The 13422-nt window shown below is 49.8% G+C and overlaps 1 protein-coding gene across 1 annotated transcript; it reads left to right on the top strand.

Annotated features, from left to right (window-relative positions):
* Window positions 1–358: 358 nt before the first annotated feature.
* On the top strand, window positions 359–2490 carry LOC122667102 (transcription factor MYB111-like). Its single transcript, XM_043863297.1, has 3 exons — window positions 359–546; window positions 684–813; window positions 1506–2490. Exons 1-3 carry the CDS (start codon window positions 414–416, stop codon window positions 2452–2454), a joined length of 1212 nt encoding a protein of 403 aa, XP_043719232.1. The 5' UTR covers window positions 359–413; the 3' UTR covers window positions 2455–2490.
* Window positions 2491–13422: the final 10932 nt, after the last annotated feature.

Here is a 13422-nt window from a genome sequence, read left to right as displayed (position 1 = left end):
TAGTGAGCAATTGGGCCAACCAGCTAGGTACCTTCTACTTTAATTATTTAAAAGCCTTCCTTCCTTGTACCACCGTTATACGCTTCAACGTGGGCGATCGAAGCCCGTGACAAAGCTCTAGACGGTCGACAAGCCACGACTACCGACTACTGCATTTTACTATTTTCGTCGTGGCACCTTTCACCACCGCAATTCCTTATGCATCACCAGCCCCACCTCTCTCTCTCTCTCTCTCTCTCTCTCTCCCACCTATTTAGCATTGTTAAGCCCCATCACGCCCAAGTTTTCGAGGCTACACTCCAAACTCCAAAGCACCCATCTCTCTCTCTCTCTCTCGCTCGCGCGCGCGCGAACACACACACACAACACTCTTGTACTCTGTGTACGTTTGAGGGTGGGCGGGTTGTCTGGAGATGGGAAGAGCACCCTGTTGCGAGAAAGTGGGATTAAAGAAAGGGAGATGGACAGCTGAAGAAGATGAGACTCTGATTAAGTACATTCAAGCTAATGGGGAAGGTTCATGGAGATCATTACCCAAGAATGCTGGTGAGATAAACAATCCTGATTTCCAAATGGGTTTCATTTTTAGTTGTTTATTTTGAGTTCCTGGGTTTTTGAAGTTTTTTAAGTGTATTCTTCCAGTCTAGCTACTTACCTTCCTTCCTTTCCTTGTGCTCTTGAAGGTTTATTGAGATGTGGAAAAAGTTGCAGACTGAGATGGATCAACTACTTAAGAGCTGACTTAAAGAGAGGGAATATCACTGCCGAAGAAGAAGATACCATTATTAAGCTACATAGCTCCTTGGGAAACAAGTAACTCTCTCTCTCTCTCTCTCTCTCTCACTCAGTGTCAAATGGCTAGTCTTGAAAGTTAAAGCTCTAGCTCACATTCTTTACTTGAATGCTCGTGGGTCACTTTCTAGTTTCTTTTTGTCTAAGTCAATTTTCTTTTTAACTTCTTCTCGCTGGCCAATCATAAAGGTTTAAGACTTTAAAGTAACAAAACAACTCTTCCTAGAAAAAATAAAAACAGGGAAAAGGTTTAGTACATGGCTGGGCATGGTGCATGGTCCTGATTTCAACCATTGGATGAGTATAATCTGTGTACAGTACATGATCTCTCGGTCGTACACCATGCATAGCTATACAAAAAACCTTTTGCCAAAACGGGAAATTGAAGAAAAGATATATAGGGCGGAGTGGAGTGGAGTGTCCAGGGTTGATGTTCAACTCAATCTTGAGAAGTGCATCTGGGAAAAGGTTTTTTCTGACAGTTTTATTCTCCCGGGTGCTGCGTGAGCTTTACTTGCAAGGACCTTGTTGGGATCTTGTCTTGCCGTAAGCGCGCAGAGAAGTGTTGATGTATATCTTTAATTATGGTGTTGTTTCTTACAAGTTTTATTCTCCTTTTAGATAAAACCGAACAAATTGGGAATTTATTTTTGTTGAAACGAAACATTGAGACTCTATGATTGCTTAATCATCAGTTATATTGGGTGAAACAGGTGGTCGTTGATAGCTACGCAATTGCCAGGAAGAACAGACAACGAGATAAAGAACTACTGGAACTCCCGTCTGAGCAGGAGAATCCTCACCCTCAGGAGACTCGGCAATGAAGGCCTACCGCCGGTGGTCATGGACATAACCAAGTTAGGCAGCGGATGTATGCGAAGAGGGGGTCGTACGGCACGATCCGCCATGAAGAAGAAACCTATCAAGATCATTAATGGTTCTAATTCCATTAATGCAACAGTGATGATGTCTTCGGCACAGAAGAAAACTGTGAAATTAGTTGCTGACAGTGAAAGGGGAGTGCTGCAAATTGCTTTCAGTAGAGATCAAAATCAAAATCAAAGCATGGGTATGAGTATGAACCCATCATGTGAAGCTGCTGGTGCTGGTGGGGTAGAGACTGAATTACAGAGTTTTAATGGGGCTTTAATGGGAGCAGAGAAGGTTCCGGATCCGGATACAGAGAGCATGTTGATAAGCTTTGATGAGGTGATTAATGGAGTAGAACAGGAGAGAGAAAGTCATGATGAGACATTGACATTAATGGGAGGGAACAAAGGGACCACCACCGCCATCATTACCACCAGCGAGGAGATGGAGAGTGGAATTGCAAGTTCTAATGGAGAGAGTATTGGGGATTGGTATTGTTCGTCTTCCAGTATAACCTGCTGTTTCGATGATCAGAATTGGGCTGATTGGGATTGGAATGCTGCTGCTGCTGCTGCAAGTGCTGCTGCAAGTGATGATGTTGCAGTTGCAGCAGAGGAAATTCACAGCAGTAGCAGTGGGATGAGTGGATCAATTTGGGCTAAAGAAGGAGAGGAGATGTTGTCATGGCTCTGGAAGGATGATGATGATGATGCGTTGGGAGGAGCTGCAGGAACTAGTGTGGAAGACTGTGAGCAGCAGCAGCAGGCTTTGGCTGCTTGGCTTCTTTCTTGATCCATATAAGATGTCTTCCATCTACTTCTGCTCCTCTTCTTGAAGACTTCTTTTTTGTAAAGAAATTTTGTGTTTAATAAATTTAAGTTGGTCTTTCCCCTTTTAGTTTACAATTCGACTTCTTAAGTTTAGGGTTTTTGTGTAGTTTTATCTATAAAACTCGGCCGGGAGTGTGAACTTGTCTGATATTGTAGACTGTAGACAACTCATTTTGTCATTTTGTCATTTTGTCATTTTGCAATGGTGGATAATGATGAATTGTAATCTTTTTGAAAGTTCTCATGATGGTTTAGAAAGTTCTAATTTAATAAATGAATTTTAAAACTAAGGTTAATAGGCTTTGTCATGCATAGATTGAACCAAAACCAGCACCAAAGAACTAAGACCGATCTCTTTTTAAGGTTTATACATAAACCGGATCAGAACCGGATGTTAGTCCTGGTCAGTTTACACACTAACATTAGTCGACACCACATGCAGTCGGGCTGACGTTGTCCAGTCTTTCACTCCACGTTAGCTAGAGAACACTTCGTATAGGCCTAGGCGATATTGTGGGGATTTGGCTTGATTCAGTTGAGATTTGTCTCCACCTTGCTATTGACGACCTTGTCATGTACCGAGACCTAATTTTAGCCCCTAAGAATGCTCTGGAAGACTCCAGAACCCAGGCAACCCAAAACTTACCATAGGCTTTATAGACGGGATCTGCTTCCATTCTAGCCTAATTCCTTTGAGGAATGAAATCCTCTTGATATGGAAGCCAAGAAACCTTGCCATGGACGAAATTGAATACCCAAGGCAAATACCAGACCCTCTCACGTTTGAGAGGATGTCACACGATTGAGTCACTCTTGCTCTGCTCTGATGCGCATATTGGGAGCCACTTTGGAGCTCAGTTTTTTGTTCTACTACATCGTTTTCTGCTTGTGTTGCATCAAGAAATCGTCGAGCGGTCCTGTGAGTGTCGTCACCTACAATTGGACCAAGGGGTTAATAAAGAGAATCGGTGTGGTTCCGGCCTAGGGCTCTTCGATGCCAAAGTTAGATCTCCTGAGCAAATAGATGAATAGTGATTATTCAATATGAGTTTAGATGTCCTCTCTAAGGGTGGTGTACCTTTCCTTTTATAGTGGAGTATGATGATATGGAGAGTCTCAGTTTGATGGCGGGTGTGCCGTTGAGTGGATAGAGGCCCTGGGTAGCAGGGCTCTATCCTGATTGGCCATCTCCCCGCGGGAGGGAGTGTCCCAGTGGTATCAAGATCTTTGGCGGATAGATACTCGCGTATGGTGATAACGTCATGGGTGCTTGAATCTGTCTGGGTGACGTGACTTCTAAGCGGTGGCCTAGAGTCCTGGTGGTGGCATAAGTCTGTAGTGACACGATTGGGTCATAGATGAGAGGCATCGGTGTCCGTGTACATCACGTCTGCGTCCACGATGTCGCGCCTGGGTGTAGGCCGTGCCTGGTTGAGGCCGCGCCTGGGTGAGGCTGCGCTTGGGTGCTGGCGGTGCCCCGGTGGGACCCCCGATTGGTTCTCCTTGGTTCCGGAGCGGGTCGCTTTGTGACACGTGGCCACGGGCCGTTCGGTGAATCTTGGATGTATCATTTGCCCCCCACTTTCTTGAGATAGGATGTCCAAGAGAGTAGATGTCTTTATATAGTGAGGGGTCCGCTGCGAATGAACTTTCTTTGTGGGGCTTGCCTGTAAATCTATTAGTGAGGTAGGAGAGGTTGGGGGTTCAAACCTTTTCTCCTACACTTTTCCTTCTTCTTTTTTGCTTTGTTTTTTGTAGATATATGTCCCTCTTCTTCACTTTTTCTTTTTTCACTTCTCATTTCTCTTTCTTACTTTTTGTCTCCCACTTTTTGCTCTTCTTGAATTTCTTCTTTGCATTGCACTTTTGTCTTTTGTCCTCTTTTTGGTGCCCACCATGTGCTTGTCCTTAGGTCACCTAGACTAGTGTCCATTTTTTGGTTTTCCTTCCTTTGGTTTTGGGTCCCTGTGCATGCCTTGTGCTCACTTAGTGCCTTGCTTACTTGGAGGGCTTGAGTGGTGCTTGGCTTGAGTGCCTTGCATTTGGTGGTATCTGTCACTTGATCGTGCCCGTGGTGTGGTCGCGTCATCATGTGTCTGCTCCTCCGTGCGATCGTCTTCCCCCTAAGGTAAGTTCGACCCCTTATCTTTCTTTCTTTCTTTCTTTTTTTATTTTTTTTTTTTTTTTTTATTATGCAGGGCCACACCTAGGTGAGGTAGCGCCTGCGGGTGTGGCTGCGCCTATGGGTGTGAGGCCGCGCTTGCGGGTGTGGTCGCGCCTATGGGTGTGAGGCCGCGCCTGGGGTAGCCGCTCTTGCGGGCGTGAGGCCGCGTCTGGGGTGGCGGCGCCTGCGGGCGCGAGGCGGTGCCTGGGGTCGCCGCGCCTATGGGCGTGAGGTCGCGCCTGCGGGTGTGAGGTCACGCCTAGGGTGGCCGCGCCTGCGGGCGTGAGGCCGTGCCTGGGTGGCCGCGCCTGGGGTGGCCGCGTCTGCGGGTGTGAGACCGCGCCTGCAGGTGTGAGGCCACGCCTAGGGTGGCCACGCCCGTGGGTGCGATGGACCCTCATGCTTCTCCACTCTCCTTCTTCTTGTCTGTGATGGATCTGTTGTTTATACTTTGCAGGTGGTCTTCATTTCATTTTTCTTACTAGCTTCTTGTCTGGGAGATCGCTTTCTCGAGTAAGTAGTCTATTCTTCTCTTGTCGTTCATGTCATCTCCTGATGACCTTGGCCCTGCTTTAATCGGGGTTGGATCTTCAGAGGAGCGTTCCCTAGGATCGCCTTCTTCTGTGTGTACTCCATCCTCTATACCTTCCCCCAGTGCTATTGATGGGGGTGTGGGACCTTCTAGTGTCTCTGGTCTTGGTAGGGATCGTAGGCCTTCGGGGGCGCCGTCCTCAGTCGCTGGTCCTGCTGATATGTTGGGTCATATTGCTAGTATCTTTTCCCCTTCTGACTTAGTCTCCCTCCGTGAGGAGTTCCACATTCCCGCTGAGGTCGTGTTACGTATTTTCGGACCTGGCGAGTATGCCTTCTCTCACCGTGCAGATGAGATCTGTCTCTACCGTGCCTTTTTCCTCCAGGACCTTCGCCTTCCTATCTCTCGTTTTGTCGAGTTGGTGCTAGAGCATTGGCACCTCACCCCTGGGCAGGTGTTGCCCAATTCTTGGAGGGTGATCTTGGGTTTCTATGTATTTTTTGCCAGCATGGGGCGTGCCGCCACTGTTCCCCTGTTCTCCTACTTTTATCTGTTGAAATCGGGGAATCATGGATGTTATCACTTTGCTCGCTGCGTGCTCAAGGGGCCCTATGCCTCTTTGGAGCTTCTCACAGGGATCACTAACAACGTGAAGTATTGGAGGGATCGTTTCTTTTTTGCCATGGTCCCCCAATGCCCACTACGGACCGTTAGGGAAGTCATTGACCTCAAGAGGGTCAACTCGGAGGCCTTCCTGTCCCTTTGGAAGCTGAGTCCTGGTAAGAGCACTATCTTTTGTACTTGATTGACATGCTTGTATTTTAATATATATATGTCATCTGACTGGTTGGGCGGTCTATGCAGTGGATATGCGTCCAGATTTCAGTTTGCTCCGTGGCAATCTGCGGAGGAAGGCCGCTTCTCAGGGTGGTCCATCTGCTGGAGTAACAGATGTTGGTGGTCCTTCCGTGCCTGTGGCTGTTGGGGCAAAGCAGAAGGGCGGTCCAGGACATGCCCATGTGACGAGCTCTGGTGTGCGTGTCCTCCTTCCCCATACTTCTCCTGATGATGATGGTGTTTCGGGCTCTGTGTCTCCGCCTCCTACTGTCACCCCCTCCGGGTCTTCTGCATTGCCCCTCTCCAAGGGGAAAGGGGTGAGTTCCTCTGGTAGTACTGCCACTAGTCTTCCCGCGATGGATTTGTCCCTGGTGATCACCTTGGGAGTGCCGTAGGGTTCGACCTTGGCTGGATTCGGTGTGTCGCGGGAATGGGTGGACAAGGGGAGGCTTCCTACCGCGAGGGTAGCCTTGCAGAGGCTTAGCGATGCATGTCTGGCCCAGAATCTCTACCATGATATGGCTTCGGTGAGTTATTCTTTTTTGTTTTGTTATGTTTGCTGCTCCTCTTATACTTAGAGTGTTTACCGCTTGTCATGCTGATTGTAGGTCCATCACCGTGTTGTTGAGGCGGTGCTTCAACTGGAGGGTCACGCTTCTCGCGAGGTGCAGATACAGCGCACCCTGCGTGATGTGGAGAGGGAGCTCTAGAGACATATCGATGCCCATGAGAAGGCCAAAGCAGACGCGCAGAGGGCGTCAGAGGAGCTCATAGTGGCATCTGGGAAGCTCCTAGAGGCATCTGAGGAGATTCGAGTGACCTCTGCCGGTGCGGCCGAGAGTTCGGCCAGGGTTCTTGTCTTGGAGGAGGAGCTTCATGCGTTCAGGGGGAGTCATGAGGCGGAGTTGGCATCTGTAGGAGAGCGAGCTGTGGTTGAGTTCCAGGCGTCCTTGGCTTTCTCGACATTGTATCAGGCCCAGCTTCAGTCGGCGTATGAGGGAGGGATCCAGGACTTAGCCGCTTGTGTCCTGGAGGTGACCCCCGGTTATGACTTCTTCGTCTTGGGGTTCTTTGAGTTTGCTGCGGCGCTTCCTGGTATTGCGGTGGTGGAGAGCATTCCAGTGCCAGAGGTGGAGACTGCCCAGCCTGAGGGGGGTGCTGTTGCGTGCCTTCTCGAGGTGGACCTGATGTCTCCTGCTGGGTCGGAGGTGACCCACCCCTCTATGGTCCCTTGACCCTATGGCCGTATCGAACTTATAGACGTCTTGAACCTTTTCTTTTTGAACTTGAGTTGTAACTATTATGACTTCTCTATGTGATCGTTGTTGCTTTTCTTTGATTGCACTGTCTCTTGGTGGTTGATTACACATTGATGCCCTATGACCCTTGACAGTCATGGGACTTTGGTAGTGGCGTTGCGCCTTGGTGGTCATCGGACCTTGGTGGCCTAACGCCTTAGGCATAAAGCCTCAGTGGTGGCATAACGCCTTAGGCATAAAGCCTCAGTAGTGGCATAACGCCTTAGGCATAAAGCCTCGATGGTGGCATAACGCCTTAGGCATAAAGCCTCAGTGGTGGCGTAACGCCTTAGGCATAGTAGTGGCATAACGCCTTATGCATAAAGCCTCGATGGTGGCATAACGCCTTAGGGATAAAGCCTCGATGGTGGCATAATGTCTTAGGCATAAAGCCTTAGTGGTGGCATAACGCCTTAGGCATAAAGCCTCAGTAGTGGCATAACGCCTTAGGCATAAAGCCTCGATGGTGGCATAACGCCTTAGGCATAAAGCCTCAGTGGTGGCATAACGCCTTGGTGTAATGGTAGTGATTCGATTGAGTGGTAGAAGAAGACAAGTATTCCCGAAACACCTCTTTATTTTGAATGAAAATTTTCAAATTGTCCTTGAAACAATGATGTCGTCTACTACTACTGCTGCTGCTACTACTACTGTTACCACTACCACTATTGCTACTACTTGACTGCTACTATCGATGGAGCTGTTGCTTCTACTGGTAATACTTCTTCAGGTGTTCTGAGTTCCAGGTGCGGTCTACCTTCTTGCCCCCCGGAGTCTTCAAGCGGTAGGTCCCTGGTCGTATCTGCTTGGAGACTATGCAAGGTCCTTCCCAGTTGGCTGATAGCTTTCCTGCCTTCTATGGCTGTGATGCACTTGCCCTCTGTAGGACTAGATCTCCCTGGTGGAATAGCCTTTCCTTAACCCTGGCATTATAGTACCTGGCAGTACGTTGTTGGTAGGCGATGTTCCTTAGTAGTGCTCTCTCACGGACCTCATCTATAAAGTCTAGGTTCGCCCGTAGTCCGTCGATATAGGTACGTTCGTTGAAGTGCAGAACCCTATGGGACATGGCGCAGACCTCTACTGGCTCCAATGCTTCAGTGCCATTTGCTAGGCGGAATGGGCTCTCTCCTATGGGTGTCCGTACTGTAGTTCGGTATGCCCACAGAACGCTTGGTAGCTCTTCGACCCATTTCCCTTTGGGTTCCCCTAGCCTTTTCTTAACTTCTTCCAGCGGTGTTCTGTTGGTGACCTCCACCTGACCATTGGCCTGTGGGTATGCTACCGATACAGGCCAATAGTCGATGTTGTAGCTTTGACAGAATGCTTGAAATTTGGGGTTGTTGAATTATTTATCGTTGTCTGAGACGAGGATCTGTGGTACCTCAAACCTGTAGATGACGTCGTCGCAGATGAACTTCTCCATCTCTGGCTCTGTTATCTTGGCTAAGGGTTTAGCTTTGACCCACTTGGTGAAGTAATCAATCGCGACGACCAGGTACTTTCTGTTTCCCGATGCTGCGGTGAAGTTTCCTAAGATGTCCAACCCCCACATGGCAAAGGGTATGGGGTTGAGGATTGATGTCAGCTTGGTGGCGGATAGATGGGGTACTAGGGCGAACAACTGACATTACTCGTACTTCTTGGCATATTGTATGGCCTCCTCTTGCATTCGTGGCCAGTATAGTCCCTGGCGGAGAATTTTGTAGGCTAGGGCTCGTCCCCCCATGTGGCTTCCACATATCCCCTCATGGACTTCTGCTAGGGTGTACTCTGCCCTCTTGGGTCCTAGGCACCGAAGTAGTGGTGTTGTTGCCCCCCGCTTGTACAGTACCCCATCTAGGACGATATACTTTGTAGCTCTCCTCCTGATCTTCCTTACCTCGGCCTTATCTTCTGGTAAGACGTCGTTCTGGAGGTAGTTGAGTATGGGGTCCATCCAGCTAGGTCCCTCCTCGATTTCATTAACTTGCTTTTCCTTATACGTTGGCTCATGCAGGATCTCAACATAGACTGCACTAGCCAAATTTTGGAGTTCATCATTGGCTAGCCTGGATAGGGCATCGGCGGCGGCGTTCTCGTCCCTGAGAACTCGAACCATCTCAAACTTCATGAAACCCTCGATCAATGCTTGAGCACGTGCTAGATATGATGCCATCCTATAATCTTTCGCCTCGTACTCTCCATTCACCTAATTCACCACAAGCTGGGAGTCGCTCTGGGTGGATAGGTGTGTGACTTGGATGGCCTTGACCACCCGGAGTCCAGCTAGTAGTGCTTCGTATTCTGCTTCATTGTTGGATGCTTGGAAGGTGAATCGGAGAGCATATTGGATACAAAATCCTTCGGGGCTGGTTAATATGAGGCCAGCGCCGCTTCCTATCGCGTTACTCGACCTGTCCACGAACATGTCCCACAATCCGCGATCCTTCTCCTCGGGTTCCCCTATCTCTGGCTCGATCTCAGATAGGGTACACTCTGCTATGAAATCTGCCAGGGCTTGACCTTTGATGGCTGTCCTTGGTTGGAACCTGATGTCATGCTCACTTTACTCCACTGCCTATGCTATCAATCGTCCGGAGACGTCTGGCTTGTGGAGTACCTTCTTCAGAGGTAGGTCTGTGAGGACTGTGATGGTATGGGCTTAGAAGTATGGTCGTAGCTTCCTAGCTGCGATTACCAATGCATAGGCTATCTTCTCGATCCTAGTGTACCTGGTCTCTGCATCAATCAGAACATGACTGACATAGTAGATGGGCCTCTGGACTTTGTCCTCTTCCTTCAGCAGTACTGCGCTGACCATGACAGGGGTGGCGGCCAGGTAGAGCTGCAATTCTTCGTTAGGTTCTGGTCACCCAAGAATGCAACCCTTCCATTCAACCTCTGCACTTCCCTGACCGTTCGAGGAGGTGCCATCTCTTGGATGGCCTTGATCTTGGATGTGTTGGCTTCTATTCCATGTACTGAGACCATGAACCCCAAAAATTTTCCTAACGTTACACCGAAGGCGTACTTTGTAGGGTTTAGCTTCATCCGGTTCCTCCTCAGTACTGTAAATGCTTCCTCTAGGTCGATCAAGTGTTGGTTGGCGTGGATGCTTTTCACGAGCATGTCATCCACATATACCTCCATGTTGCGCCCGATCTGTTCCTCGAACATCTTGTTGACCATCCTTTGATAGGTGGCCCCTGCATTCTTCAACCCGAACGGCATGACATGGTAGTAGTAGTTCTTCTTGTCTGTCTGAAATGCGGTGTAGGACTCATCACCCTCATGCATGAGGATCTGGTTGTACCCATAGTAGGCATCCATGAAACTCAGCATCTTATGGCCAGCGGTGGCGTTGATCAGTAGGTCGATCTTGGGTAGTGGGTACTCATCTTTTGGGCATGCCTTATTCAGGTCGGTGTAGTTGACACACATCCTCCACTTCCCACTTGGCTTTGGTACCATGATCACGTTTGCGAGCCAGGTTGGGAACTTCTCCTTTCTGATGAACTCTGACTAGCTCAACTTCTCGACCTCTTCCTTGATTGCTGCTTGTCGGTCGTGGGCAAAGTTACGCTGCTTCTGTTGGATGGGCTTCCTGGTTGGGTCGACATGTACTCGGTGCTCTGCTATGGAACGTGGTATTCCAGGCATGTCAGAGGTCGACCATGCAAAGACATCCATGTTCGCTTGGAGGAGGTGTCCAAGTCCTTCTTTCTGTTCCTTGCTTAGTAGTGAGCCAATCTGTACGACCTTGGAGAGGTCGTCCCTGCTGAGGGGCCATGGGACGAGGTCTTCCACTGGTCTTCCTCTTCTCTCTATCAGTTCATCTCTTTGGTCACTGACCATGTTCTCTAGGCAGAGTGCCATTCCGCGGGTGTTACCATTATTCTTCTTCATGAAGGTGGCGTAACACTCCCTTGCTTTCTTCTGATCTCGTCGGACTTCGCCTACCCCATTCTCGGTGGGGAACTTCATCTTCAGGTGGAGTGGCGATATGACTCCTCTAAGGGCTATCAGAGACGGTCGCCCTAAGAGGCCGTTGAAGGACACCACGAACTTGACAACTATGAAGTTCACCATGATAGTCACTTGTCGAGGGTGTACCCCAAAGGTAACGGGTAGTTCTGTGGTACCTCTGATGGAGGCGGTGGCACCTGAGAATCCATGGAGGTAAGTGGGCTCCGATTTGAGCTGATCGTCCCCGAACCCGAACTATCGATAAGCGTCCAAGGAGAGTATGCCTACAGATGCCCATGTGTCTATCAGTACCCTGTGTACAGGTCGATTGGCTACCTCCACCTGTACTACCAGGGCATCCTCATGTGGGAAGCTTAGTCCTTCCAGGTCTTCATCCGAGAAGGAGATCACCGTCTCGGTCTTGGCTATCTTGTTTGGCTTCTCTGCCACTCCCACGAACCTGGCATGGGCTTTAGCTTTTCTGGTGGACTCTTGCCCCGGTCCTCCAAGTATGGTGAGGATAGGAGGTCCCTTAGTGCCACTAGGCTCTGTTGCATCTCTCCGCTCTTCTGGGTGGTCTCTCTCCCGATCTGTTCTTCTTTCTTCTCTTCTCGGTTCTACTCTGTCTCAGTCACGACCTCTGCCTCCTTGGCCTGAGCGGTTGTCACGTCTCCCCTTCACATACTTGTTCAAGCTTCCTGCTCTTACAAGTTGTTCTATCTCTTTCTTCAATTGATAGCATTCCTCTGTGTCATGCCCATTCTCTTTGTGGAAGAGACAGTACTTGTTAGGGTTTCGCTTCTCTGGTCCTGCTAGCATGGGTCGTGGCCAATGGAGTAGGTCACGGTCTTGGATCTGCATGAGGATCTGGGACCTGGTGGTGTTCAGTGGTGTGAACTCAGGGCTGGTTGCCCTCTGACTTCTCTCTGGGCGACGGTCAGTCCTCCCAGATGGGCGGTTGCCCTTCTCTTGTCGACGCTCTGTCCTCGAGCTCTTACTTTCTTTGTGGTCATCAGGTGCTGACCTCTTGTTATCCTGCAGCTTGGCCTCGATTATCTTCGTTCTAGCTTGTAGTACCTCGGCCATATTTGCAAACTCGTTGCACCGCTCCAGGAGCTCTTTCACAGTCCTGGTCTCATGACGTGCCAGCTCCTTGATCAGGTCCAGGTCCCTGATACCTCCAGCTAGGGCTGCATGTTGTGTCTGGTCGTCCAAATCTCGAACCTCCAGGGACTCCTTGGTGAACCTGCTAACATACTCCCTGAGAGATTCCCCAGGGTTCTGTACCACGTTCAGTAGGTTGACAGTGGTCTTCTTCTGCTTGACACTGCTCTGGAAGTGGGTGACTAACTGTTCGCATAGCTCCACGAACGAGCCTATAGATCTCGGTCGTAGCCTAAAGAACCATGATGTGGCTGCTCCCTTGAGGGATGCAGGGAATGCCAGACAGGAGACCACGTCCGACCCACCATACAACGTCATCATGCCATTAAAGTAGTTGATATGGTCATTAGGGTCCATGGTACCACTGTAAAGTTCAAAGGTGGGTAGTCGGAACCTGGAAGGTAGCGTGGCTGACATGATCTCTGTCGAGAATGGGTGTTGTCCAGGTATGGAATGTGTCTCGCCTTTGGTCTGCTTCTTCAGCCCTTCCAGCTTCTCATCCAGGTCGCTGAGTCTTCGATCGAGCTCCTCATCCCGTGTTTGTCCCTCATGCCTGGCAGGACGTTCACTGCAACCTCATTCAAGCTCTCTCCTGGATGTCCCCTCCAGCCTTGAGTGTTGGCGGGATGGTGAATGGTCACGCCACGATGAACCTGTCGCGAAGGTGAGGGGCTTTCCTCTCTGTAGGTCCAGCTTCGTCGTGGTATGTGACCTTCTTCAAGTCGTCCATCGAACACAGTCCTCCGGACCGATCTCTCAGGGCTAGACACCCTCACCCTGGGTGTTGGTGTCCTCCCACGTTCTGACCGTGGCGAGAGGTCTCTTGTTCTCCTGGGACGCTGGGAAGGCTCCCCCCGCTGCGGAGTGGGGGTTGCCCATCGCGCAAGTCTCTCTGATCCCACGCCCCTGGGAGATGATCTCCTAGGGTTTGGCTCTTGTCGAGGTGCGGACTCTGCCCTTGCTAACGGTGACGTCCTTCGGCGATGA

Source organism: Telopea speciosissima, chromosome 7 (assembly GCF_018873765.1).
Source record: "Telopea speciosissima isolate NSW1024214 ecotype Mountain lineage chromosome 7, Tspe_v1, whole genome shotgun sequence".
NCBI lineage: Eukaryota > Viridiplantae > Streptophyta > Magnoliopsida > Proteales > Proteaceae > Telopea > Telopea speciosissima.
Note: the sequence above shows the minus strand (reverse complement) of the source record. Positions and strands in the feature narration are given on the sequence as shown.

Coding starts and splice junctions, on each gene's coding strand:
- LOC122667102 (XM_043863297.1), top strand. CDS start 414: ATGGGAAGAGCACCCTGTTGCGAGAAAGTGGGATTAAAGAAAGGGAGA. Junction 547..683: donor ATCATTACCCAAGAATGCTG/GTGAGATAAACA, acceptor GTGCTCTTGAAG/GTTTATTGAGATGTGGAAAA. Junction 814..1,505: donor CATAGCTCCTTGGGAAACAA/GTAACTCTCTCT, acceptor TGGGTGAAACAG/GTGGTCGTTGATAGCTACGC.